The sequence below is a fragment of the Eschrichtius robustus genome, chromosome 19 (assembly GCF_028021215.1).
Source record: "Eschrichtius robustus isolate mEscRob2 chromosome 19, mEscRob2.pri, whole genome shotgun sequence".
Classification (NCBI taxonomy): Eukaryota; Metazoa; Chordata; class Mammalia; order Artiodactyla; family Eschrichtiidae; genus Eschrichtius; species Eschrichtius robustus.
This window is the reverse complement of record NC_090842.1, coordinates 29,416,863-29,442,097: the sequence shown is the minus strand read 5'-3', so window position 1 is coordinate 29,442,097 and position 25,235 is coordinate 29,416,863. Positions and strand designations below refer to the sequence as shown.

The following is a 25,235-nucleotide window of genomic DNA, read 5'->3' as shown; positions in this document are numbered from 1 at the left end:
TACTCTGCTTCATACATTCCTCAAACGTACTCGCTGGAAGGTGGCACAGCCAGGATTCCAACCAGGCAGGGCTGACACCAAGGCGGGCATGGCACCCTCCAGCCCAAGCTGCTTCTCTGTGAACAGCCCACGCGCAGCATGCTCTGCTAGGCTCACGGGAGCAGGACTTAGCGCCTTCATGCTTTCTGTTCCCTCTGCCTACAAGACTCTTTCCCCATTGTACACAGCTGGCTCCTTCACCTCCATCAAGTCTTTGCTCCAATTTCATCTTCTTGGTGTGGCCTTCCCTGACCACTCTGAAAAACTGTAGCATCCCCTCCGCATTCTTTAATCCCCCTTTCCTACACGGTAGGACCTCACTAAATACCTGAAGAGTGAAAAAATGAATGAACAATAATGTTGGTGGAAAGCTTTTTAACCAAAGGGTTTCAAACACTTCAGTGCAAAGACTATAAACATCTGAAAATAGCCAAATTCACATTCCCTCTTCCCTGGAAGAATTGCTAGTGCAGGTCTTGACCAAAAAGTAGCAAGTGCATCCAGCCTGGCTTAGCTGAGTGACCTTAAGTTCTCGTGCAGGTGAGCAGACATCCTTGGTGCCCACCATTGGGGAGGGCTCCCCAGGAGCCCTCTCATGCAGCCTGACCATGTGTGACACCCATGCCATTTTACAGAAAGGGCCAAGCAGAACACTTTTGCTACAGAGATTCTTCATGCCAGCCTCCTTGCTGCTAAAGTCAGGCCAACAACATTTGTAACAAATGACAGTACATCACTCTTATCTGGAAGCCACTTGTCCAGCAATTTCTGTGAATCGAAACCTTGCCAGGAGTCATGAAGGACAACGAAGAACTCTGAGCAGCAGATTGCACAAGAGCAACCTTGTCACCATCACTTACATTTGTAGAGCATTTCACGGTTGCCAATTCATTTTTACATACTTAATCCCATGTCATACGTAAGCAGAAACGCAGAAAGTCCAGGTACAGGCACCAAAGCACAAGCACTCTACTTTACAAGAGTTCCTCAGGTCCTCACCTGTATCCTATTGATTCTTGCCCTACACACTATTGTGACAAAGCCAGCCATTTCGTTTTCCAGGCCACTGCAGATTCAGAGTAGAAGAGAAGGGGAATAACGTATGAGGTAGGAACACTGAAAGAGCAAGACGTGACAGATGACAGCAAGTGAAGAGACTGGAAAGTTACATAAAGCATATCAAAGCAGAATGAATTGCATTCCAGGACCACTGGGGGGCGGGGGGGGGGGGCTAGGGCGGAAAAAGTCTGCACATCAATTGCCCTTTGGGGCACTGCTGATTTTTAGCATCAAAGCAATAACAAAAAATGATGACTTGGGGCCACCAGGACAAAGGTTAAATACTGTGTTCAGCACTCAATTACTTTTGGTAACACCATATGACTACTTTCTTTTGTAAACGTCCCTCCTAGTTTCTAAAAGTCTCCTTGAATTGATAAACAGAGTTTGAAAAGAACATTTACATTTTTTAAAAAGTAAAACCCACTTTCACAAGTAGCACTGTGAGAGGACTTCCTGGCTTTTCTCAATTGCTAAAGACCTTCCTCCCATCAATCGCCAAGTAGCCTAAGTCCGCACACTCACATTTCAGATCCAGGCTAAAATCCAACTTGTCCCTTCCTTTTCCCCCCTACTCCTCATTGTTTAGCTCTGGGGTTGCATAATTTACAGTCACCCTGCGAAGGGCCGTGTGTTCCAGAGTAGGAAGCTGTCACACTGAATAGAGCACTGCTGGGCTGCATTCACATACAGAGCGTTGCACAATTCCTCTGCACAGCCAGCAACAGCAAACCTCCTCCTTGAGTGCAGGCAGCTCCTGACAATCAGCGAGATCAGGGGAAAGGGGTGCCGGGAAGGCCTGCAACCATAAATTTGCTTTAATTCACTGTATGACAAAGCAGGGTGGTAAAACCGCAACCATATTTTCAAGTCAGGACTGAAACAAGAGGTCCAGGGCAACACCTAATTTGGTTCCTAGAACCCAACACGTTGTGAACTCATTTTTTCGGTTGAGAGGGAACTATGTAGGGGGGCAGGGGTGGAAACTGATCTCGGGACTTTGGGTGAACGTAACCCAAGAGCTGACAATAAGCAGGCCTTCCTGAGTCCAAAGATGCTAGGACAGCTTTATTAGAGGCAGCCCAGATCTGCAAGGGCTGGGGCCCTGGGGGACAGCATGGTTGGGACAGGAGTTCCCAGAGAGTTCAAAACCTGAGTGCAGAAGGTGTGCTGACTGGTATATGTATGACAGAGCAACAGGACTCCTCCAACTCTGGAATGTTCACTCAGCAATGAACCAAGGTGTGACCCTGAACAAGTCTTTCAGATAACCTGAGTCTCACTTTCTTCATCTCTAAAATGGGGATAACCAGTAACCCGCCACCAGTAAGAGTTAAGCTGATCATGTATATTAAACATCTTAAATAATATGTGTTCAATAAATGTTATTTCCTTCTCCCCAGCTGGCTTCCCCCAGCCCTTCCTGAACAGTCTCCCTTGAGAAGTCAAGGGAGAAAAAGGAGCACATTCGTTCTTGCTCTGGTACTAGCTAGCCATGGGAACCTGGACAGTTAACTCCCTTCTCTAGGCCTCACAATCTACAATTAACCATTAGAATTTATATAAAAATTAAATAAGGTTGATGAATACAAAATCAATACACAAAATCAACTGTATTTCTGTATACCAGCAACAGATACAAAATGCAATTCAAATGCTTATACCATCACCTTAGGAAGCCTTTCCAGTCAAAAGACCTGAATTGCTATAGTTGCTGCTAAAAGCATGTCAGTTGAGCTGTATTCCTGTCTGGAGTTGGGTAGAGTAGGGGGAGTTTGGGATTCAGGAAAGGGGAAAGGATAAAGAGAATAGTTCTATGTCAAAGGAAGGGAGGGAGGGAGGAGGCAAACAAGCTAGATATTCTGTACACTGTACAGATTCTGGGTGCTGGCAATATTTAATGAGAACACCCTTCAGAGCGTTCTATGTTTTTAGCACAAGTCAATTTAGATGATAACCCTAAAATTGAGTATCTGTCTAAATTAGAAGAGTAATCTAATGTCAAGACCAAGAAATACCAACAACGTTGGAACAGTTAAATTAGTATCTAAAATGTTGTGACAAATACCATACGACCTCACTTACACATGGACTCTCTAAAAACAAAACCCCAACCTAGCTCACAGACACAGAAAACAGACTGGTGGCCGCCAGGGGCAGGGGGTGTCAGGTGGGCAAAATGGGTGAAGAGGGTCAAAAGGTACAAACTTCCAATCATAAAATAAATAAGTCATGGGGACTTATTTATTTTATAGGGACATATAGTACAGAATGGTGGCTATAGTTAGTAATACTTCATTATTGCACATTTGAAAGTTACTGAGAGTAGATCTTAAAAGATCTCATCACAAGAAAAAAAATTTTTTGCAACTATGTATGGTGACGAATGTTAACTAGACTTATTGTGGTGATCATTTCACAATGTATACAAAGATCAAATTATTATGTTGTACACCTGAAACTAATATAATATTATAAGTCAACTGTCCCACAATTAAAAAAATAAACTATTAGTGTCAACAAAAAATAAAAATGTAAAAAATGCAATTCATAAAAAGAAGCAATTATAAGACCATTGTAAATATCAAGTATCCAGCTATAAATTTAACAAAAAGTATATAAGCCCTCTATGGGAAACATTATAAATATTTTTAGGAGAAATTATGATAACCTAAATAGGTGGTGAAACATAACATGCTCATAGATCAGGAGGACTCAAGATGTAAAGATATCAATTCTACCCAAACAGATTAGAAAGAAAGAAAGAAATACTACTCAAAATCCCAATAGCAGTGGGGGGTGTGTGTGTGTGTGTGTGTAAAACATAAACTGATTTTTACATTTACATGCAAACACAAAGGACTGAGAACAGCCAAAACACTCATGAATATGCCCAAGGTGGGGGGGATTTACTAAACCAAATATCCAGACCTGTTATAAAGCTACAATAATCAAGACAGTGTGGCAATGAGCTAGGAGTCAAGAGTCTGATGGAATGGAACACAGAGCCAAAAAACAGATCCCTGTGTATATAAACATTTGATTTATGACAGAGGTGGTTCTATAGAACAGTGACCGAAAAAAAATCTCTTTTTCAACAAGTGGTGCTGGGACAAATGGGTATCCATTTAGGGGAAAAAATGAAACTGGAACCCTATCTTACACCATATACAAGAATCAACTGCAGGTGAATCAAGCACCTAAATATGAAAGGGAAAAGCTTCAAAGCTTTTTGAAGAGGGAAAAAAAGGATAACTTTTGCCATCTCAAAGTAAAACACAGATCTCTTAAACAGGACACAAAAACACTATCCAAGAAGGGGAATATTGAAAAATCTAACATAAAAATAAGAACTTTTTAAAATCACAGTGTATCATTAATAAAGTGAAAGGACAAAGGGCGGTAATATTTATAATGAATAAAACTGGAAAAGGACTCTTGTCCAGAACATATAAAGAACTGCTACAAATTAATGAGGAAAAAAACCCTAATTTTAAAAAAGTAACAAAAGAACAGGTGCCTCACAGAAAAGGAAATCCAAAATGTCCAATCAATATATGAAAAGCTGTTCAGCCTCATTAGCAGAGCATGTAAAGTAAAACCACAATGAGATACACTATCAATTTGGCAAAAATTTAAAAGTTTCACAACACCAAATATCGGCAAGGATTTAGAACAACCCAGGAATTCTCTCTGCTAGTGCAGAGAGTGTAATATGGAAAAACCACTGTGGAAAACAATGTGGCATTATCTAATATAATTGAAGATTCCCAGCAATTCTACTCCAAAGAACCATTTACAAACGTATGTGCCTCAGGATATAAATCTACATGGGTACTCATAGCAGCATCCTTCATAATTGCCCCAAACTCAAAATAACCCAAAGGCACATCAACAGTAGAATGGATAAATAAATTGCAGGGTAGTCAGAGCTGGTATATAATGCTGTATAGCTATATAGCAGTGAACTGAATAATGTATGGCAAATTCATGAGCATACACAAATATTTGTGAATGCTCCATAGAGAAATTGTAAATATTCAGAAGAGAATGCTATAAAATACTATATAGCAATAAAAATGAATGAACTACAGCTATGTACAACAACTTGAATAAATATTACAAATTCAATGTTGAAGGAAAGATGCAACTTAATACATAACAGTATGATTCCAATTAGGTCAAAACCAGGTAAGAATAAACTGTTCGATAAGAAGATGCATGTATAGGTGACAAACTAAAGAAAAGCAAGGAAACACCATGAAAATCAAGGTAGTGGGGAGTGAGGGAGAGAGCTACGATCAAGAAGGGATATTTAGGGACCTTCTTTACATGAGTGCATGCTTTTTAAACACGTGTTAAACATGTAAGATTAATGCACATTTTGCATATGTATTGATCTATGTCACAAAAATACTTTTTTGCTACCAAAAAAAAAAAATTTCAATGTTACCTCCTCCAGAAGTCTTTCCATACCACAAACCTAGGTAGGTGCTCCCTCGGCATCCTCCACCTCTCAGCTGGCTGTAATGCCTATTAACTTAAGGGCATCTCTGCCCTCAAGGGCAACCATGGAGCCTGTCTTGGCTCACCGTTGTAGCCTGTGTCTATACAGTGTTGAGCACATGGTGAGTGCTCAACAAATATAAATTAATCGACGACTGCACTGAAAGATCTGAGTTGGTAAAAAAGTAATTAGCTCCAGACCAATCAACTGACAACCAGGAGAACGTACTGAGTGATGTTATGGAAGGAGAGGCCCACCTGGAGTCAGAAAAACTAGGCTCTGGTTCCATCATGTACTGGCCATATCGCCTTAAATACATCACTTTTTTCACTGATAGTAAAAATACTACAAATAGCTACCATTTAGGGAACTTCAACATTATGCTAAGTGCTTTTAGCTGTGTTACCGCATTTAATCCTCACAGTGTATCTGCAATGAGTTTAATTTTTTTTCAATCTCTTTTTAATGATTAGGAAACCGAGGTTCTGAGAGATGAAATGATTTTCCCCAAAGCACACGACAGCCAACAAATGGCAAAGCCAAGATCTCCAAAATTCATGCTTTCCTGATAGTGCTACACTGATTCTCACCTCAGTTTTTCATCTATAAAATGGGGATACAGGAATGTCTGTGTGGCCTGACAAGGCTGTTGTAAGTAAAGCTCCAAGGCAATTAACAAATGTAGAAGCAGCCTGTAAACTCTAGAGCGCCATTCAAAGGTAAGGAAAATAATATGTAATAAGCATCTACCATGGGCCCACACAAAACAAGCAGATGGTTTCTACCCACATTGAGCTTTCAAGCCAATTGTAAAGGAAAGCTATGTGAACAGGAAAACTAGGAACACACATCAATAAACTGATTTAAGGAAGCCTTTAGGAAGAGCACCCAATATAGGCTCAACTGTCAGACCAGCAGTGGGTGTACTGCTTGGGCTGTGCAAGGATGGCTCTCTCGTCCACCAGCCACGCAGCAGCACAGCCAGAGGTATTCTGTTAAGGCATACTACAATTTTTTTTTTCTTAATTAAAAAATGTACTTTTTTTTTTTTTGGCCGTGCTGCGTGGCATGCAGGATCTTAGTTCCCTGACCACAGATCGAACCCGTGCCTCTTGCAGTGGAAGTGCAGAGTCCTAACCACTTGACAACCAGGGAACTCCTAAAAAATGGACATTTTACAAGTCAGATTTACTGAAGTATAATTTACTTACAGTAAATTCACTCTTTTTGGGTATACAGCTTGATGAGTTTTGATAAACATATACAGTTGTGTAACCACCAATTAAGAGACAGAATATTTTCTATCACCTCCAAAAGTTCCCTTGTTACCCCCTTGTAGTCAATCTCTCTCTCCTACCATCCCTAGAAACCAGTGATGTGATTTCTGTCCCTATTGTTTTGCTTTTTCCAGAATGCAGAGGAATCTTTTTAATACATAAGTCAGGTCAAGTCGTCCTATGTTTTAAGCCCCCATGGCATTCAGAATGAAACCCAAATGCCTCTCCGTGGGTTGCACGGTGGCTCCTCTCTGCCTCTTTAATCCCATTTCGCATTACTTTTCCTTCCCTGTGGTCCAGCCTCCCTGGCTGCCTTTTTGCTCATTTCTGCCTTAGGGCCTTTGCATCTGCTCTTCCCTCTTCCTCAGCTCTTTCCTGACCAGCTTTCTTTCCCTCATCTCCTCTCACCACTCCCCACTGTTTGAGCCCAATTTCTTCCTTTAGAACAAACACATCACTACATGAAATGACCTTGCTCATTCATTTACTTGTTTACTGTCTATCCCCCTTCTCTAAAGCTGTAAGGTCCTTAAAGGCAGGGAGCTTGTAAGTCTTATTAAGAGCTCCGTTCCTAGAAACTTAGAAAACGCGAACCCATGGTTGGGCTTCCATTGGGATTCACAGAATGAACACACGTGTGCCAAAGGAGTAGGGACTAGTGAGGGCCACGTGGTTGAAACTCTAAGAAGATTCAAAGAAGAAACAGGCCTTATATTGCATGCACATGGGGGGAAAAAAAAAGGGTAGGAGGACTGGCCACAACTCCGAACCAGGGTCTCCCTACTGCCATTCTACCATCCCTTCCCCAAAGTCCCCAATGATGGGGCCACAGAGTGCCTGCGACACAGAGCCGGGGCCTCTCCCATCCTGGCCCTCTGGAGCCGTCAGGCTTGTTTCTCTCCTGAGGCCTGGGTCCCTTCAACTCTTCTTTGCCCACCTGGCTGGAGCTCCCAAACACAGCCAGCTCAGGCTCACGGGCCTTCTTTCTCCTATCCATGTGAATTCAGAGAGGCAGGGGGAGCCCAGGGGTTATTCTGTCTTGCACTCTTCCCCGGGGAAGAGCCACACAGGACCCTGGTCTTGTAAACCCTGAGAGATTATGAGACAAATTCCTGCCTCGCAGGGCCCCACGCGCTCAGCAAAGGGTACACGTGGACATGACATGCACTGGTGTCCACAGTTCCCTGAGCTGATGTCCCAGTTTTCTCTCTCAATTAGCACTAGAGTTCTGAAGGCTTAATTTTGTTATAATTTATTATCTCAGTTGGGGGTGGCCAAGGGAGAAGGCGGGGAATTCCTTTGCCACGAGAACATCTGTTTTGCTGGGTAGCAAAACTTAAATTATGACCTCAAGACTTGAGCAGAAGCTTATAGCTCGTTCGGTCCAGTCTCCTAATTTTATATGTAAAGATACTAAATCCTAGAGAAATTAAGGAACTTGCCTGGGGCCAACAAGCTAAATAGGGACAGAGCTGGGGTAGAACTCAAATTTCCTTAATCCCAGTTCAGCCTTATCTCCACCTTACAATGTTCTTGAATTTGGCTTTTATCCCTTCCCCTCCACTGAAACTGCTCTTTGAAGGCCACTAATAGCCTCAATCACCAAATGGCCTTTTCTTAGTCCTCATCTAACTGGACAATGCCACGGAACAGAACCATGCTCACCACACAAAACTTCCTGAAGCACACGTGGCAGGGCCTCCTCTTGTGCCTCTGACCTCCAGCCCCTTTTCCCAGTTGGAGCTACCTCTGGGTCTATCGAAGGCAGGCTCCCCTGCCTCACTCACCTCCACAATGTGGGGGGTGGAATCCTTCCCTGAGACCCCTTCTCCTCTTCATCTGCATTCCCACCCCAGGGGCACTGCATCCACTGACTCTCATGGTCTTACCATACAGGGCAGCCAAGAGTCCCCTACTCTCCTTCCAGCCCCGACTTCTCTTCCCCAAGAAAACCACTGAACATTGCGAACATGGAAGTTATCCTGCAAGGACCGGAAATTCGTGCTTGCGGTCTGACTCGCCATCTTCCCTCTGCTACTTCCCTTCCTGCTCTTATGCTTCCAAACTTGACGGCATAACTAAACTCCAAAACCCAGGTTCAAAACTGGGAGGACTATTCTGATCTACTCCTTTCTCCCCATGTTCAACTAGACACCAGGTCTCACTTATTCTGCCTCCAAAATCTCTCCCCCATCCAATTCCTCATTGCCTTTCATAGCAATCCTCTAGTGCAGACTACAGAAATCTCTCTCTGCTGTTGAGCCTCTTCTCTGGTCTCCCTCTTCAAGCTCTCCTGACTTGGCACTCTACTACCCTACCATGTAGGGAGGAGGTTAGTGCACCCTACCATGTATTCACAGTGTGTACCCCGTAGCGAAATGCTCAGGGAAGCCTACAGTCCAGCTCCACTCTTCCTTTCCACACTTCTCATATTCTCACAAACCCCAACTCTTCAGTTACATAAGACTGTCCACTACCCCATGATGGTGCCCTGCATGTTTGAGTCTTGCTTTTGTGCTTCAGCTCATACTGTTTCATCTTCCTGGAAGGCCTTACCCATTTTTAAGATGATTTTGGTTGTAAAGGAGAGAATTCCAGCTCAAATTAGTTTATGTGAAAGGAGGGATTTATTGGTTCACATAACTATCCAGTGCATAGAGCCAGCTTCAGAGAATACAATAATTATCATCAAAGGTCTTTCTGGCAACCCCCCTCTCTCCTTCTCTCTTTTCCCCATTCCCCCATCCCCCGAAGTCTCTCCCACAATAGGTAAACTTCCTTCCTGCACAGAGTAATGGACATGTGGAAACATGGCCACAGAGAGCTCCGGGCTTTCATCAATCTAACCCAGTGAGGACCTTGCTGGGATCCCAGATGAAGAGCTCCTTTCTCATAGTAACTATAAAATCCCAGAGAAGGACTCTGCTCGACCTGGACTGAGTCACACCAAATCCCCTGGAAAGATCACTGCGGCCAGGGGAATGGGAATTTGTGAATGGCAAGGCCTGGGTCACATGCCCATTTCTATCTTCAAGCAGCAGGGGTAGTCATGGCAGCCCCACGGGGACAGCCTGGAATGAGGGAACCTGGGCAGAGTAGAACAACCCAGTTCCACTGAACTCTCATTTCTCCACCTACTGCCTCCAGGTTTAATCCTGAGCCCTAGTCCAAATCAAATGCCAGTTTTGCCTCTTCTGTGCACTGATTGTCTCCCCCAACTGATCCAACTCTCTGAGGGCAGGAATTGGATTCCTACGTGATCAGTATAAGGCTTCACGCAAAGGTGTGTCTCCAGAAAAATTTTCACAGTCTGCAATTACTATGTCCAATTATTTCTTTGTGAAGTCATTGCCTGATTCCCCTGGGACTGACTTCCCCACCACCGAATCTCCAAGCACCTAGAACAGTGCCTAACACATAACAGGTGCTAGATAAATATTGAGTAAATGAATAAATGAGTGGTTTGAATAAAATAAAGGTTACCAGCCTTTGGTGTTTGGTAAACGAGCACAGCTGCTTTTTAATTCTTCCCACTTCACAGAGAAAAATAAATGATAAGGCAAGAATTCCAACTTCTTGTCCCCACCATCCCACCCCCAAATTTCTGTACACACACCCCATGCTTATGGCCTTCCTGTCAGTCTCAGGGGAGGAGATGCACATTCATGTCCAGATCAAGCTGCCCATCCACACTCTGCACCCCCTCCTCCCTGCCCATCCTCTTGGGGCTCTGCTCTTTCTACCACTTCCTCTTTCCTATACCTTCTACATCTCCCTCGGTCTGGACTCTTTCTTTACAGCTTCTCAGTGGCTCCAAGTCCCCCCCATGGGAGCCAAATGAGGTCAAATAAACCCTCCCTGAGCCCTCCCCGCTTCTCCCCCCTTCCTTCTACAGTTCCGGTTTCTTTTCCAGGAGACTCCATTTGTGGCCTCAACCTCCTCAATCCCACATGCTTAACCCCACTGCAATTTGGCTTTTCTCCTGTCACTCTATTGAAACTGCTCTTGCCAAGGTCGCCAACAAGTTTCCAGACCCAATGGTCACCTGCCAGTCTTCATCTTATTTGACTCTTGCAGTATCTGACTCAACTAACTACTTCCTCGCCTTCTTGAAATTCTTTCCTTCCTTGGCTCCCATGATGCTGCTCTGCCTTGGATTTTCTTTGCCGCCTCTTAGCTCACTCCTTCTTGGTTTCCATCACAGCCTCCTCTCCCTAGATGTTTCTCAGCTCCCGGAGCTGTGTGTGGGGGGAGATGCATCCTCTGCCTTCTCTCCCCTTCTAACTTAGCCTGGTGAGATTCCCAACTTTCAAGGCTCTCACTGCCCATGAGCACCACAGAATTCCAAGTTGACCCTTCTCCCCAAGTGCATCCTATCTCCTCATCCACATATCCAACTGCCTGCCAGGGATCTCCAATTGGATAATCCACAAGAATCATGATCAAACATGACCAAAATAAGTCAGCATTCTTTTCCTCAAGCCTTCCCTCTTCCTCCTGCATTTCTCCATCTCAGGGAACGGCACTACCATCCCACCAGTGGCCCAAACCAGGAATCCTGGACTCATTTTTGTCTACATCCTTTAAAATGCAGTTCCTCCTCAATGCCATTCCAGTTGATCATCAAAAAAATTCAATTATTGCACCGTCCAAATAGCTCTTAAATCTATCTCCTTTTCCCACCTCCCACTACCACCACTTTAGTTTAGTTCTTAATCTTTTCCCACCTGGATCACAGAGATAACTTTCCATCTGGTCTCCCAACCTGAGGACCTGCCTCCTTCCAGTCCACGCAGGTGATCTTTCTCACGCACAAAGGGATCCTGCCGACCCATTTCCTTAAAATTCTCTGGTTCTTGAAAGTTCTCATCACAAGGTAAAAAATGTTAACTATGTATGGCGATGGATGCTAACTAGACTTCCTGTGCTGATCATTTTGCAATACATACAAACACCGAATCACCTCACTGTACACCTGAAACTGATATAATGTTATGTCAGTTATACTTGAATTTAAAAAAACCGTTTGGCGGCATCTCATTATACTCAGAATAAAATCCAAAGTCTTTGGCACAATAACAAGGCCCTTCATGACCGGATCTCTGTCTCATCTTTTATCCTCCATCTCTTGACACTCCTTTTATATATTGTGTTCTAGTCAAACCAAATTATTTCACATTCCTAGCACGTTCCATGTGGTGACATATCTCAGTGCCTTCTTACATGTTGGTCCCTCTGCCTGGCATTCCTTTTCTCCACCTGCTAACTACCACTCATTTTTAAGACTCAGCCCACGTGTCATTTCTCTTGGCCAATGTTCCTGCCTAGAGAAGGTGCCCTCTGTTCTCCCACAGCCCCGTGGCACTTCCTGCTCTGAGGTGTAAGTGTCTTTTACACATATCTCCCATTAGGCTGAGTTCCTCAAGAGCAGGGACTAAGACCTTCCTCCCTACTTCCATGGCATCATGTATATGTCTAGCTCACACTAGGTGCTCAGTAAATGCTTATGGGTGAGCAGATGGATTAATGGATGGATGGATGGATGGATGGATGGATGGTTGGCTGGCTGGCTGGCTGAATGGATGGATATCCTACTATCCTGTCTTTCCCAAGTCTTCTCCGACCACTTCCTTCCACCAAAGCCTGAACCTTCAGTGGCAGCTCCTCTCTGTTGCCACCTACTAATGGCCCACACTTCTGAGGCAGGAATGGAAAATGATTCCAGGAGCTGTCCAGATGGTGATTAGGGACTACTCTGGCGTCAGAATCAATGTGATACACGATGGTGACCACCACCTCCACCTCCAGAAGGAACCCAGCCCCAACCAACCACTTGCTATTCTTGGTTGAGAAATCAAGTGAGCAGGGGGACAAATACAAGGCACCGACTATTGGCCTTGCAGGATTTTATTTTACTTTAATTTTTTGGTGCTATGAAAAGCACAATGTTTTTCCTCTTTTCTGTAAAGAAAATTAGAACTAAAGATGGCTCAGCAGATAAAAGCTGTGGGCGGTAAATACTCCCACTATTCCCCCCTGCATTTCAGGCTTCTAGGTTTCTCTTTGCATTTACTGAGCTAGAATCCTGAAAGAGGCCTGAGGAATTCTAGCTCATATCCTAAGTAAGAGATGAAAAGACTGAGGCTCAGAGGGGCTAAACGACTTGCCCAAAGTCAAGTTAGAGAAGGAGCCAAAATTAAAACACAGCTCTCCTGATCCTCCCCTTTAACTATTCTGCAAATCTCCCAACTCCCCGGATCTTAGGCACCTGAACCTGGGCAAGTTCCTTCCTGTCTATGCAGCCCTCCCATCCAGGGTGGAAGTCAGGGCTGTCTCCATTTCTAAGCATCCTGGAAGCCACAGACAAACCACTTCTTCCATTAACATGTCACTGGGTCCCTCCTCCCAGAAACATCCTGTTTCTCAATCACAGGATACTTTCAGATCCTCCTCTTTGGTTTGAGAAGCACATCTGCATGAAAAGTTTGGTTAGAGGTGGTTTTCTCTAAATGCCTCTCAGGACTATGACTTTCCTGGCTGAGAAAGCTTTGTGGTTGAGGTTGCTATTCTGCAATTATCTTGGCCTTAAAAGAGCTTTCATGGGTACCCCCTACCACCTCAGGAGGGAGCCAGAATTGATTCTTCTATGTTTAGAACCTCGCATCAAAGACCTCAAGAATCTGAACATGAAGGTAATTCCCAATTTCATAGCTCACTTAGAACAGGAAAGGAGCTTGGGGGTAGCCCTACTACTCCAGTAGCCAACTACTCCAGGAAACAGAGCCCCCAGAGCGGCAGGGGCAGAGTCACCTATCTCGACTCCTGGTCCAGTGCTCTCTCCCAATCTCTGTAATATCACTCCAGCCTCCTGGGCTGAAGCAGCTGCGCCATCAAAAATGTCACATCACTTATGACAACACAATTAGTTATATAACTGATGCTGCAGAGCAGGCAAGGGGAAGAAGCCCTGAGCGTGAACCACAGCGCCCCGCTTCTGGCTCTCAGGGAAGCTAAGGCCCACATACTTGAGAACTCCATATGGGAAGGGAACACCCACTAATCAATCAAAGGAATCAAAACTGTAGCTGACATATGTAAAATGACTTCTATAAAACTGTTAAAAGGGCATTTCATATATTACATCACTTAATGCTCACAACCCTGTTAGGTATTTTTATTATCAGCCCCATTTTACAGGCAAGGAAACTGGGGCACAAAAAAGTAACGTGTTTAAGGGCACACTTCTAGTTAGTGGTAGAGTCAAGATTTAAAGCCAAGCAGCCTGGTTACAGAGCCCAAGCTGCTAACTGCCTCTCAGTTTTAAAAGCATGCTAAACGGCTTCTCTCAATAGGAATCCACCTATCTCTTTGAACCAGTAACAGGTCACTGCTCCTTTCTCTCCTTCCTCCGCTATGCTAATGACTGATTTCTCAGGAGGTTTCTTTCCTAACCAGTAATGTGCATAAATGAGAGACATAGAATAAAATAAGAATGTGATACCGGTTTGAACAAATTCTTAGAATGCAGTTTGAGCACCTTCAAGCTTTTTATGATGATGCAGTCAATAAAGTGAGGTGAAGTGCTCTTCTTACAGCATCTGCTAACCATTTTAAAATCCATGTAGTATGTATGTAAACACACACATACGTGCACATTTTTAAAAATTTTTTCAAAATCAAAAGTTGTTCTTTGCTAGTGTCATATTTTGCGGTAATTCTTTCCAAAATGTTTTATTCAGTTTGAAGTCACCTCCTCACCAGCTTGTCTACTATCTTTCAGATCAAAATGTGCTCTTGCGATAATGGTCTGTCTAGTTTTGTAAGAAATGAGAGACTTAGAACACCCCGGGAGAGAGGGAACCAAGTCCCTGCATCCAGATTGACTGAGCACATGTCAGAAAAATATGACCTTATTCTACTCATATTAAATCTCCAGTGTTAACAGTGAGAAGCTGAAAAACATGTGATCCTGTCCTATCTTTAGCAGGTGTGGCTAAGATGCATGATATAATCTGGGGAGTTCCAAGTGCTAAAAAAACAAGACAGTCCTCTGACTCTGGGCACTATAAATCTAATCTAGCCCCACACAGAGACTAGAAATTCTGGATTCCTCTGGAGTCTTGTCAATCCTGAATGAAGCTTCATCCATTTAATCTCATCAGCAACAACCCTTGCAATAAGCACACGGGTTCGATTTCAGAATCCAACAAGTGACTGAGGTTCAAGAATTCCACAGCTGATTCCTGAGGAGATCAGGTGGACTGTTTGCTACTCTTCTGGCAGGAAGGTCTGCTGGTATTTACAGCTCAGTGAACAGTAAGGAGGGAGAGAGCACCATCCATCAGCAAAGGAGAACTCATCTGCTACTTGATCTGACATTCTGTTTGCGCTCACACTGTCTCCAGAGAGCAAGGTGCATCCATTTGAATAAACATGGAGACAGGAGGAAGGGGAGGGGGAGCAAAGCAGCCAAAGAGATGATTGCAGAAACAAGAAGTCCACAGATCGAGGAGCTCTTAGTGGAGCGCTGCCCCAACATGGGACCCTCTGGGGATGTGCAGGAAACGCCCTTTCAGACGACTGTACTTTTACTGAATAATGGCTACAAGTTGTTATTCACCTCCTCTCATGCCTGCCACTTAGCAGGTACCAAACAGCGGTGTGCTGAATGAACACAGGCTTGCCCTGAACCCAAGCCAAAGACTAAACACCCTAATTACAAAGTCAGGGTCAGCTGGTAGGAGGAAACCACCAGCTTTTGGCAATCTTAAGATTGTCTTCCCTGTCTGGTAGGGTCTGTCCTCGGACTCCAATCCTACTGGAAGGGCTGGGATATTTGTATGAGCAATGGTGTCTTCACCAGGCAAATCCTTAAATTTTGTTTTACCAGTGGCACTGAGCAAGCACCTTGGAAAGGAACACACATCCAAAGTGCTCCACTTTACTGTGTTCACTTATATAAAGCCTACCAGCTAGCAACCATGCCTCAATTGCCACCTTCGGACTCTCTAGCTCCCTAAAAATTCACTTAATGCTCCAGAGACAACAGAGAGCCTGAATATGACATCACAGAAAACTCAACATCTCAAATGCGGACAGACTGTGGTGCCCATAGCAACTCCACAGTTCATTCTACATTTTCATCAGGTAGATGGTCCAAGTAGTTGTCACTATTTGCTCAGAATGGGAAGTCACTTAAAGTGATTCTGTTGATCCCATATATAATGCCTTAAGAGATTTCTTTGATAGGGTTTTGGTGATTAAATAAAATTAACACTTGCTGTTAAAATTTTGATTAATTGGAATAAAAGAGTCCCCTGATTGCAAAAATGATGAGGCTGTATCACAGGTGAGGTCAGTACCTCCTAACAAGCAAAATTATTTAAAATGTCACACATAAAAAGTCACTGATTACTCATGGTATGTGTAAAATTATATTTTGCTGTCTCAATGATCATTGTTTACTTCTCAGTATGGAAATGTTCTGGATTGTCTGACACAGAGCTCCCAAACACTAGTTCACAATCACATACACAAAGAAAAAAAAAACCTAGCAAGCTATTTTCAAATGAAAATTTTAATAAAGTATTAAGAATCAGGCTTTTCAAATGACAGTCTAACATGTGGCCTCTCTTAATGGATGCAAGTTTCCCACTGCAACATGTATCAAGCAAAAGAATGTCAAAGGTCAGTTTCCCTGCAATGTTCCTAGCCTGCTACGGGTGTTAACACTTTGTTCTAAGCAGCATCTGCCAGCCAGGCCTTTGTAATATAATTTCAGTTACTACAGGCATATGTGGAAGCCCCATCCGTCTTCTAATCAGCACGCCATAACGTGGATAAGAATGTACACTGAATGGAGTGTCTTTGCTCTTCTGGAAATGCTGATTAAAAAGGATCTGGAGATGTCTCAATATCAATATTCTTCCTCTCAATGCAACAGGCTGAGCTATTAAACCCCAGTCCCCATTAGGAAGTCATCAAGTTCTCACAGGGCATCACTCACAGAGAACGCTCTAATTTCATCTGCCTGGGTGAAATAAAAGAGCATCCTGATTAACTCATAAGTATGGTCTGATAGGTTGTTAACCAATCGTACTGGCCAGGCATGTCCAAAATTGCGTTCTGTAAATGCCACCTGCATTTTCAGGGCCAGCCCCACCCATAGCACAGTTCTCCTGATTCAAGTGACTCTCACCCAAGTGGCAATCTGGAAAATCACCTCTGCAAGGGAAGGCTCAAAAGAATTTGTCACTAGGATACAGTGACACCAATCCCACATTTTGTGGTTAATAAAACAAGTCCTGCATCCAGCTTGGCACAAGGCCCTGATCTGATTTATTTCAAGCCAAGCTGGAGGGCTCACAGGAAAAGCTGCCATTCATGAATGCTTCAGGAGGACAGGACACTAGGGTCCCTGTGGCAAAATTTACATGGGCCAGAAATCTTTCTGACTCACCTTTTGAGCAAACTTAGCTCATTTCCTAAAGAGAACTGGTGTATTTTTAAAAATATACTAACAGTTTTACCAACAAAATCTCAATTTTGCCTGTTATTTTTCTCCAAAAAGGCGTCCTGTCGGGTGATAAAGGGGGGAGTGCAGGGAAAAGAGAGAAAGTGCCAGGACGTCTGATTTAACCATCTGAAATATCTAACGCTTGATTTTTTTTTCCCCTCTGAAATTTCCTCTGTGTAACCAAATATGAGACGCAGAAGACTTTCCCGGAGAAGTCTAAATACAGCCTTCATTTAAGATTTTCTGCCCCAGTATATAATTAGGAAATTTCATTCTAAAATGACACGCCTATCTCCTTGGAGAGAGTGCCTCTGTTTGAATAAAAAAGGCGAGGTATTCTTCAGGGTACACAGTATATATTTTTAAATTTCTTATTAAATCAACCTAATTTATGGGGCTTGTTCAGGAAAAGCCGGTAAGGAGTTGCTTCGGCAGATGCAAAGTTAATTTCCAGACTCCAGCATACACCCCGCTTCCATCCCCGCTTCCCTCAACCGAGCGTTTCCGAATGCCTTCGGCCTCCTTCGAAGAGGCTCGGCTCTCTCCGCCGAGGCCCCGGCTCGGCTCCGAACACGGCCGAGTCCCTCCGAGCCTCGCGCCCAGCCTGCGCCGAGCCGAGCCGAGCGCCACCAAGCCTGAGCCTCCTCGACTTCTCCAGCCTCGGCTGGGCGCTGTCCACCACTCGCAGCGCCTGAAACCTCACCCAGCTCCGGTGGCTGGGGCTTCTACTGGGCTGCAAGCCTGCCACTGCAGATTACACAGTTCTGAAGTTTTGAAACGTCCCCTTTAGGGAGAAAGGGGTGGTGCTGCTTGCATTTACCGACCTGCAAGGGCTCCAGGCAGATGCAACATGCACCTTGTTGCAACGAGCAATTCCCCAGGCCCCGCCTTCGCATCCATTTGGGTTGCACAAGCTTCAAAGAAGCCCCAGGCCAAATTACCCGTGGATAATTTGGGTGCGGCAAGCCGAGGGGCCTCTGCACAGAAAGCTCCAGGGAGCTCTCGAACAAAAATAAGAACACGTCAAGCAGACGAGAGAAATTGTCTCCGAGTCGCTACTCCCTACCATCATGGCGCCGCCTAGAACCCGCTTGTCATGCCTGTTACACATGCAAGATTTCTTGCATCTTGGTTCTGAAACCGCAAGCATGCTTCATCTCCCATCCACCTTTCTGCGAAAGGGGTTTTTACTTTCCATTGTTTTCCTACGGGATGCAATTACTTCGGCTATTCTGTCAAGCTGAAAAATAATCATTTTTGTTTACTGCACAGCAACCCCTAATTAGGAGCTGTGTGTGCACGAAGGTGTCACAGCAAAGCGACGTGGAATCCTCGCTAAACGGTCTTAACGAACTCCTCCGTCCCGAACTGACAGGCCAGCGGAAGCAGCGGGGCTAGGAGGCCCAAGGGCGCGCACCCCTTTCCTAAGGTCACCCCCTCCCCAAGCAAAGCTGCCTGTGGGCTCACCAGGAACTGCTAACCAGGAGTGGATGGGGCAAGAAGCAAGCCTGGGAGTAGGAAGGAGGGGCAAGGCTCCTTACTGAGAAAGTGTGGAAGGGAAGGAATATCCCATTTTGTTTTAATTTTCAACCATCACTCAAATCCACCCCCAGTTAATTAGGAAGGGAAACTGATATCTAAGGCAGAAGGGGGTGGTGCGGCAAGTGGGGCCTGAAATCCGCATTGTGGGTAGATTACATGGAACACAGCCTATGCAGAGTGTAAATAAATACATTGATAAAGGCCATAGAGTGAACGAAAACTGCCAGTGTCAGGAGAGCAAAGGCTGGGAGGGTGGGGGAGAAAGGCGGGGGAGCAGCAAGGGGCGGGCATTCAGCCTCACAGCCAGCGTCCTCCTTCCACCTCTGCCTTGGATACACCTGTGCCAGCCCCATTCGCTTGGACACCCACCCCCTCCCCTACCACACGCCCCTTCCCCTAACCTCCGTCCTTTGGGGGTGGGGAGGAGGGGCAGAAACCACAGCCTCTAATTCAGCACCAAATCCATGAACAGCAGACACTTGATACTCCACCCCAGCCTAGGGCTGGGTCCCCTCCATGTTTTAGCCAAGTTCAAAAATCACTGCCCCAGGAGAAGAGTAGGGGGAAGTGGGATTATGGATGTGGAGAAGGGGGTGGAGGAAGGAGGAAAGAGAAATAGAGACAGAATGATACAGAGACACAGAGATAGAAATGGAGGCAGCGATACACAGGAAACACCACACAATCAAGAGTAATGATCATAATCATGCCAATAGTGTGATGTTCTGATCAATATGGCGGACACTGTCATTCATACAACTACAGGCGCTCCCCTTCCCTCCACCCCACCCCCGGAGAAAAAAACACCCACCCTGGGAGTTGGGGTGGAAGACCCAGAACCAACGTAGGGCCTGGGGGAGGGGAGTCAAATTCAGGTGTGTGTATGCGTGTGCGTGTGTGTGCACGAATTAAAAACCGGGCCTGGAGAGCAACGTGAAGTGAGCAAGGTAATAAAAATTATTTAAAAATTATGCTTTATAAAAGTACAAATCCCAATGCCACAGGGACTTACTTCATCTGCTTCACAATGGTGCTTTTTCCAGATTCTCCAGCCCCTGTTGGGACAGACAGGGGGGAAAATTTGGTGAGTGTCAGCTTAGGGGACCGGGGTGGGGGGTGGGAGGTAAGGCATGCGAGGGAGTGGGCGATCCTGGGCACATGGTGGTGCCAACTCGGGGACCAGGTCTCCCCAGGAGCGAGGGGGGGGGACTGGTGGGGGGTGCATAGTGGCCGGGGTCGGGGGATGGGGGTGGCAGTCCCGGTCCTTACCCAGCAGGAGTAATTTCACGTCTTTGGCAGCGCTGATGCCATCCTCTTTGAGGTTTTTCTCAATCGCCTTGCTCCGCTCGAGGGCGGCTCGCTCCTCTGCGCTCAGAGTACATCCCATGGTGGCCCCTTCCCTGCCACAGCCCGCACGACTCGGCTGGCACGGCTCCCCGGCTCGGCGCGCCCCCCACCCCCCCAGAAAGCAGAGCCTGGGCTCAAAGGGGAAAAAATCACGATAGCCTCCCCTTGGCTGAAAACAAAAATGTCGGGAAACCAGAACCCCCCAAAAAGACAGCCTCTAACAAGATTCCAGCCACGGAGACTCGCGGCAGCTGGCGGGGCTCTGGGGGTGTCGAGGCGAGGGTGGCCGGGGTCTGGGGTTCCGGAGCCGAGGGAGGAGGCGTCCGCGGTCCGAGGAGGCGCGGGCTGCAGGCACTGAGGCTTGTGCACGACCCAAAATAAATAAAATAATAGTCGAGGCAGGAGTCGCAGCCGGAGCCGGCGGAGGGTGGGGTGGGGGGCAGGGTGGGTCCTTCTGCCGCTGCTGCCGGAGGAGGAGGAGGCGCGGGGTGTGGAGGGAGTGAGTTAGGGGATGCTGCTAGTGTATTTGCATCGCTGTTCCTCAGCCGTCGGTGCGTCCGCGGCGCCTTCGCCGACCCCCGCGCGCTGGGCAGGGCTGGGCAAGGGGCCGGGCCGGGGGGCAGGTCTCTAGCGGGAGACGGCGTCGCTGTTTCCCAGAGCTCGCATCGCTCGGTGGAGCCTACCGAAGAGAAAGGGAGAGCGCGACGGAGCCGCGGACAGCCGGGAGCTCGAGGGGGAGCGAGAGGAGAGAGGCTGGGAGGGAGGGGAGAAAAAAAATGAAGAGAGCGAGCGAGCGAGCGGGCGCGCGCGCGCCACAGACCGGGCGGGGGAGGGGGCGAGCGCAGCGCGCGAGTGCGCCAGCTGCTCTGCGCACCCCGCACGGCCAGCCGCCCGCTGACGTAAGCAGGGCCGCGCGCCGGGCCCCCGGGACGGGGAGGGGCGGGGGGCGGGGGAGGCGCGCGCGCCCCGGTCCGCGTAACTAGCGGGGGCGCGCGCGCGGCGCGGCCTCCCCTCCCCCACCCTCCCCCCACTCCCCTCAGGGCCCGCGGCTCCCCGAGGTGGGCTCGTGCGAGGCCTAGCGGGGGCGGGGCCTGGGGCCGGGCTCGAGCCCGGGCGCCCCTCCCCGCCTCCGCCTCCGCCTCCGCCCCCGCCCTCGCCCAGTGCTCTGGCGGCTCGGGCCTGGTCAACGCGAGCTCGGGGCTGGGTCGCCCGCGCCGCCGTCAGGTGGGTCCACTGGGTCGCGGCCGGCGCCGCCTCCCTCGCTCTCCTGCCTCCTCTCCATCTTGGCTCCAGCAGCGCGCCTTCTTGGTTGCTCTCCGGCTGCTGGGGCCGTAGCAGCCGAGGTCAGGTGGCCTCGGTTAACTCGAGGAGACAGTGGTTCTGAGGGAACCTGCGTTCCCAATCATTCGCCCTTGGGGCGTAGGGGCAGATTCGGATTTTTCGCTTCCTGCGTCCCACAGACATTTATTGAGCACCTAGTATGTGAGAGAGGAGGCTGTGAGAAGAGGAACACAGCAGGATGAGACAAAGCCAGGGCCTGTTCTCAAGGAGCCTCTGCCTCCCTTTGCCATCGCGGACCCTGCTCCAAGATTGCCGGCCAAAAGGGCAGCGCAGGAGACAGTTCCCACACTGGGCAGCTTTTGGATGGGAGGGACAGGTTTTCATGTGTTACTTCCTCAACACAGAGCTTAAATGCTTTTGCTCATTTTGAAAGGTTTAGTTTGGCTGAGATTTTTGCACTGAGTCCTCTTGTCCTGCCTCTTCCCCAAACACAAATACGTTAAATGAATAGATTTTGAGAGAAGAGAGCTTCTTCCTCTATATCTTTTAAAACACTCCCCCGCCCCATCTCTTTTTAAAGTAAAGACTCAGCAACCTGGGTCAGTTATTCAGCGTACAGCTCATCAAATACTGAGGAAACACATACACTTCTGCCAAAGATCGGGCATGTTCTAGGTGGTCTCTGAGATTTTGAAGAAATTAGTTCTCACTGCACAAAATGGTTTTACAATCAGTTCCATCAGACAGCCTCAGGGGCCCTCCTAGAAAAAGGGGCCAATAGGAAAGATTGCATGGGGATAGGAGAGGCAACCGGCCAGTGGAAAACGTTTTTTCTAACAGTTGAGCATTTTTGTGGCTCTGAAAGCAAACTTGTTTGTTTCATTTCAACAATAGAAAAAACACCCCTGTTTTTGGAAATCTTACCCAGCATAAAAATACATTTGCAATGGGGCGGGGCGGGGGGAGGCAATTAAGGCCCACAAGGAAGAAAACATTTTTTCCCCTGAATTTTTCAATTTGTTGTTTCCCAGTTTGGGTTTGCCTCATTCCACAAATAGCTGTCTATGTCAAAAGTTGTATGTAATGTAATTTGAATATTTAAACTTAGATCACATTTAAATATTGTAGAAAACTGACAAAGGACTCTTATAAAGAATTGTTTTATAAAGTAAATAACTTCTTCCCTACTTACCCTTACACCCCTACCCAGTCTCCTTTTGTGTGTATATTGAGGAGAGGAGCTTAGGGGATGAATCTGGTTTGCTTAAAATCTGGCTGTCACTAAAAATCAGCCTCCCAGATCCAAAACAGAGCTTAGGTAACCAATATTCTATAGAATTTGTTATTTCTTTTAAAGGTTGCTAGGATGATTATGCAGATCTCTCAGATATAGGGAAAAAATTCAGCCACCTCACCCAGATTCTGCAATCCCTACGAGGCTGCATCTGAAATACTGAAGAGGTAAGACCATAACCATTTCTTTGTAAATGGTGGGTCATATTTTACATTTTAATGCTCTTTCATATGAAGTAATTTTTAATTGAAGATCTTAGACTCTCGGGGCATTGTGGTTTACATGGTTGAATCAAACTATCTTTGATTTTGGGTATATTTATTCCTTCTTGGTATCATACCTAGTATGGTGGAGGCACAAGCCTATGTTTTGTGGTTTTCTTTACTCAGTACTTACTAAGCACCTACCTGCCATGAACAGGGTAATGTTCTAGGCACTATAGGTGTTGTATTTCAGGTTTGTCTACCCTGTTTTCTTTTTCTGGGTCACTTTGCATCTTTATAGCTCGGCTTCATAAAAGACTAATAATAATCCGCTTCACCTGTAGAGTGCTTTACAGCTTACAGAGCACTTTTATGAAAATTATCTCTAGTGATCCACATAAACCTCAGTTAGGGATTGTGGTGTGGGAAGCATCATGGCTGAGTGAAAAGAGCCTGGGCCCATATCAACCTGGGTACCCATTTTACAGCTGAGAAAACTGAGCCTCTGAGGGGCTGAATAAATTGTTCAAGGTCATGCAGCCATTTAGTACTACTAATCCAGGGCTCCTTTTACAGGTTTGTGGACTATTTGAGAGATAACATGTTATACGTATTTATTATATATTTAAATATATATATATATATTTATGTCTGCATATATATATATATATATATATATCATACTTCCTAGACTCACAGAAAGCTTACAACTCCAGAAACCAATCATATTCTGGTCCCCACCACCAAAAGAAGTAAGGATGACAACATCTCAGTTCTCTGTGAGTTATTAGTAATTAGATAATACCACAAGTGTTTAATTAGTTAATTAGTGTTTAAATAGTTAATTCCTGTGGGAATGAGGAAATTATAGTCCTAACATCAGGAGTAATCAGGGACAGATTCAATTTGGTTTTATTTTATATGATCCTCAGAATTATATTTCTCTGATTGTTCCTGTTGACCAAAAGAATAATTCTCCTTTACCCCACCTTAGGTCAACTATAGCCCTTACCACACATGGTTCAGCATACTTTTAATTTTAAAAGTAGGTGATCAGAATATTTTATATACTCTCTAAAAGGAACAACAAAAGCCTACAATGAGTTGCTTTTGTACCACATGTGGCTCCTATTCTGGAGGACAGTAATTTACGATATAAGCAAGATCCTCCAGGTCTAACTTACAGAATGTGGGCTCTGATTTGATGAACTGAATTTCCGTATTTGTTCCTTTTTGAGGTTACTTTAATTAAATATGCATGTATTGACCATCTACTGTGTTTAATGTATTGACTTAGACTCAAAGGGAGGTTTAGACATGAGCTTGGCTTCCTGAAATCTTGAAATCCCTGGAATGTTTCAAAACAATTCACATAAGAATCAGCTGGGGTGCTTGTTAAAAATTCAGTTACCCATCTTACTTCTACCAAGTCAGACTATTCTAAAATCTGCATTGGTATCCACTCCCTAGGTGATTTTTCTGTACAAAGTGCTAGGTCTTATAGAGAATCTGTGCCAGTTAATTCTACTAGTAGCTTACATTCTTAAAGTCCAAATATCTCTCCTGTTTCTGAATTCAAATTTTCTTTATGTTTAGTAGTTTTTGTATTTCTGTCAAAGGAAAAACTTATGAGAATTACTATTCCTTATGGACATTACTCTCCTCGTGGGAAGAAAATAGGCTAAAATGTGTGGTTCATGAGTTAAATGAAATCAGACTAAATGTCAAATGTATTAGGCATTTTGGGGAGAATGGTAGATCACTAGAGATTTTTAAGTTTCTGCACTAAGGGTTTTTATTATAAAATTGATAGCTCACACTCTAACTTAGTGGTGAATATAATTTAGAAGAATGTCTGGGTAAGGCTAAGAAATGACTTAGAGTTTTCTGATAAATATCTGGCATTAAGGAGGGAAGATGCTGATCCAATTTTTTTTATGTCCCTAGAGGGTATTATTATCCTTATCCTATTGTCCTTTTTAGCTGTTATTCAGTGCTTCTCTGACTGGTATTAATATTATTTTGTGCACATCTCTCATACCTACCAGAACAGTGGTTATCAAATGTTATTGTGCATAAGAATTACATGGGTTGCTTTTTAAAATGCAGATTCCTGGGTGAATATCTAGAATTTCTGAATCAGTGAGTCTGAGGTGGAGCCTGATACTGT

The 25,235-nt window shown here is 45.4% G+C and overlaps 1 protein-coding gene across 1 annotated transcript in view; it reads right to left on the bottom strand.

The window, feature by feature from the left end:
- LOC137753861 (guanine nucleotide-binding protein G(o) subunit alpha) overlaps positions 1-20,327 on the bottom strand; it is a 156,038-nt gene extending 135,711 nt beyond the window's left edge. Inside the window, exons 1-2 of the mRNA XM_068529253.1 lie at positions 20,210-20,327; positions 19,953-19,995 (exon numbers count right to left, since the gene is read on the bottom strand). Of these exons, the coding sequence (XP_068385354.1) occupies positions 19,953-19,995; positions 20,210-20,327 (161 nt within the window). The remainder of the gene's footprint in view (positions 1-19,952; positions 19,996-20,209) is intronic.
- Positions 20,328-25,235: the final 4,908 nt, after the last annotated feature.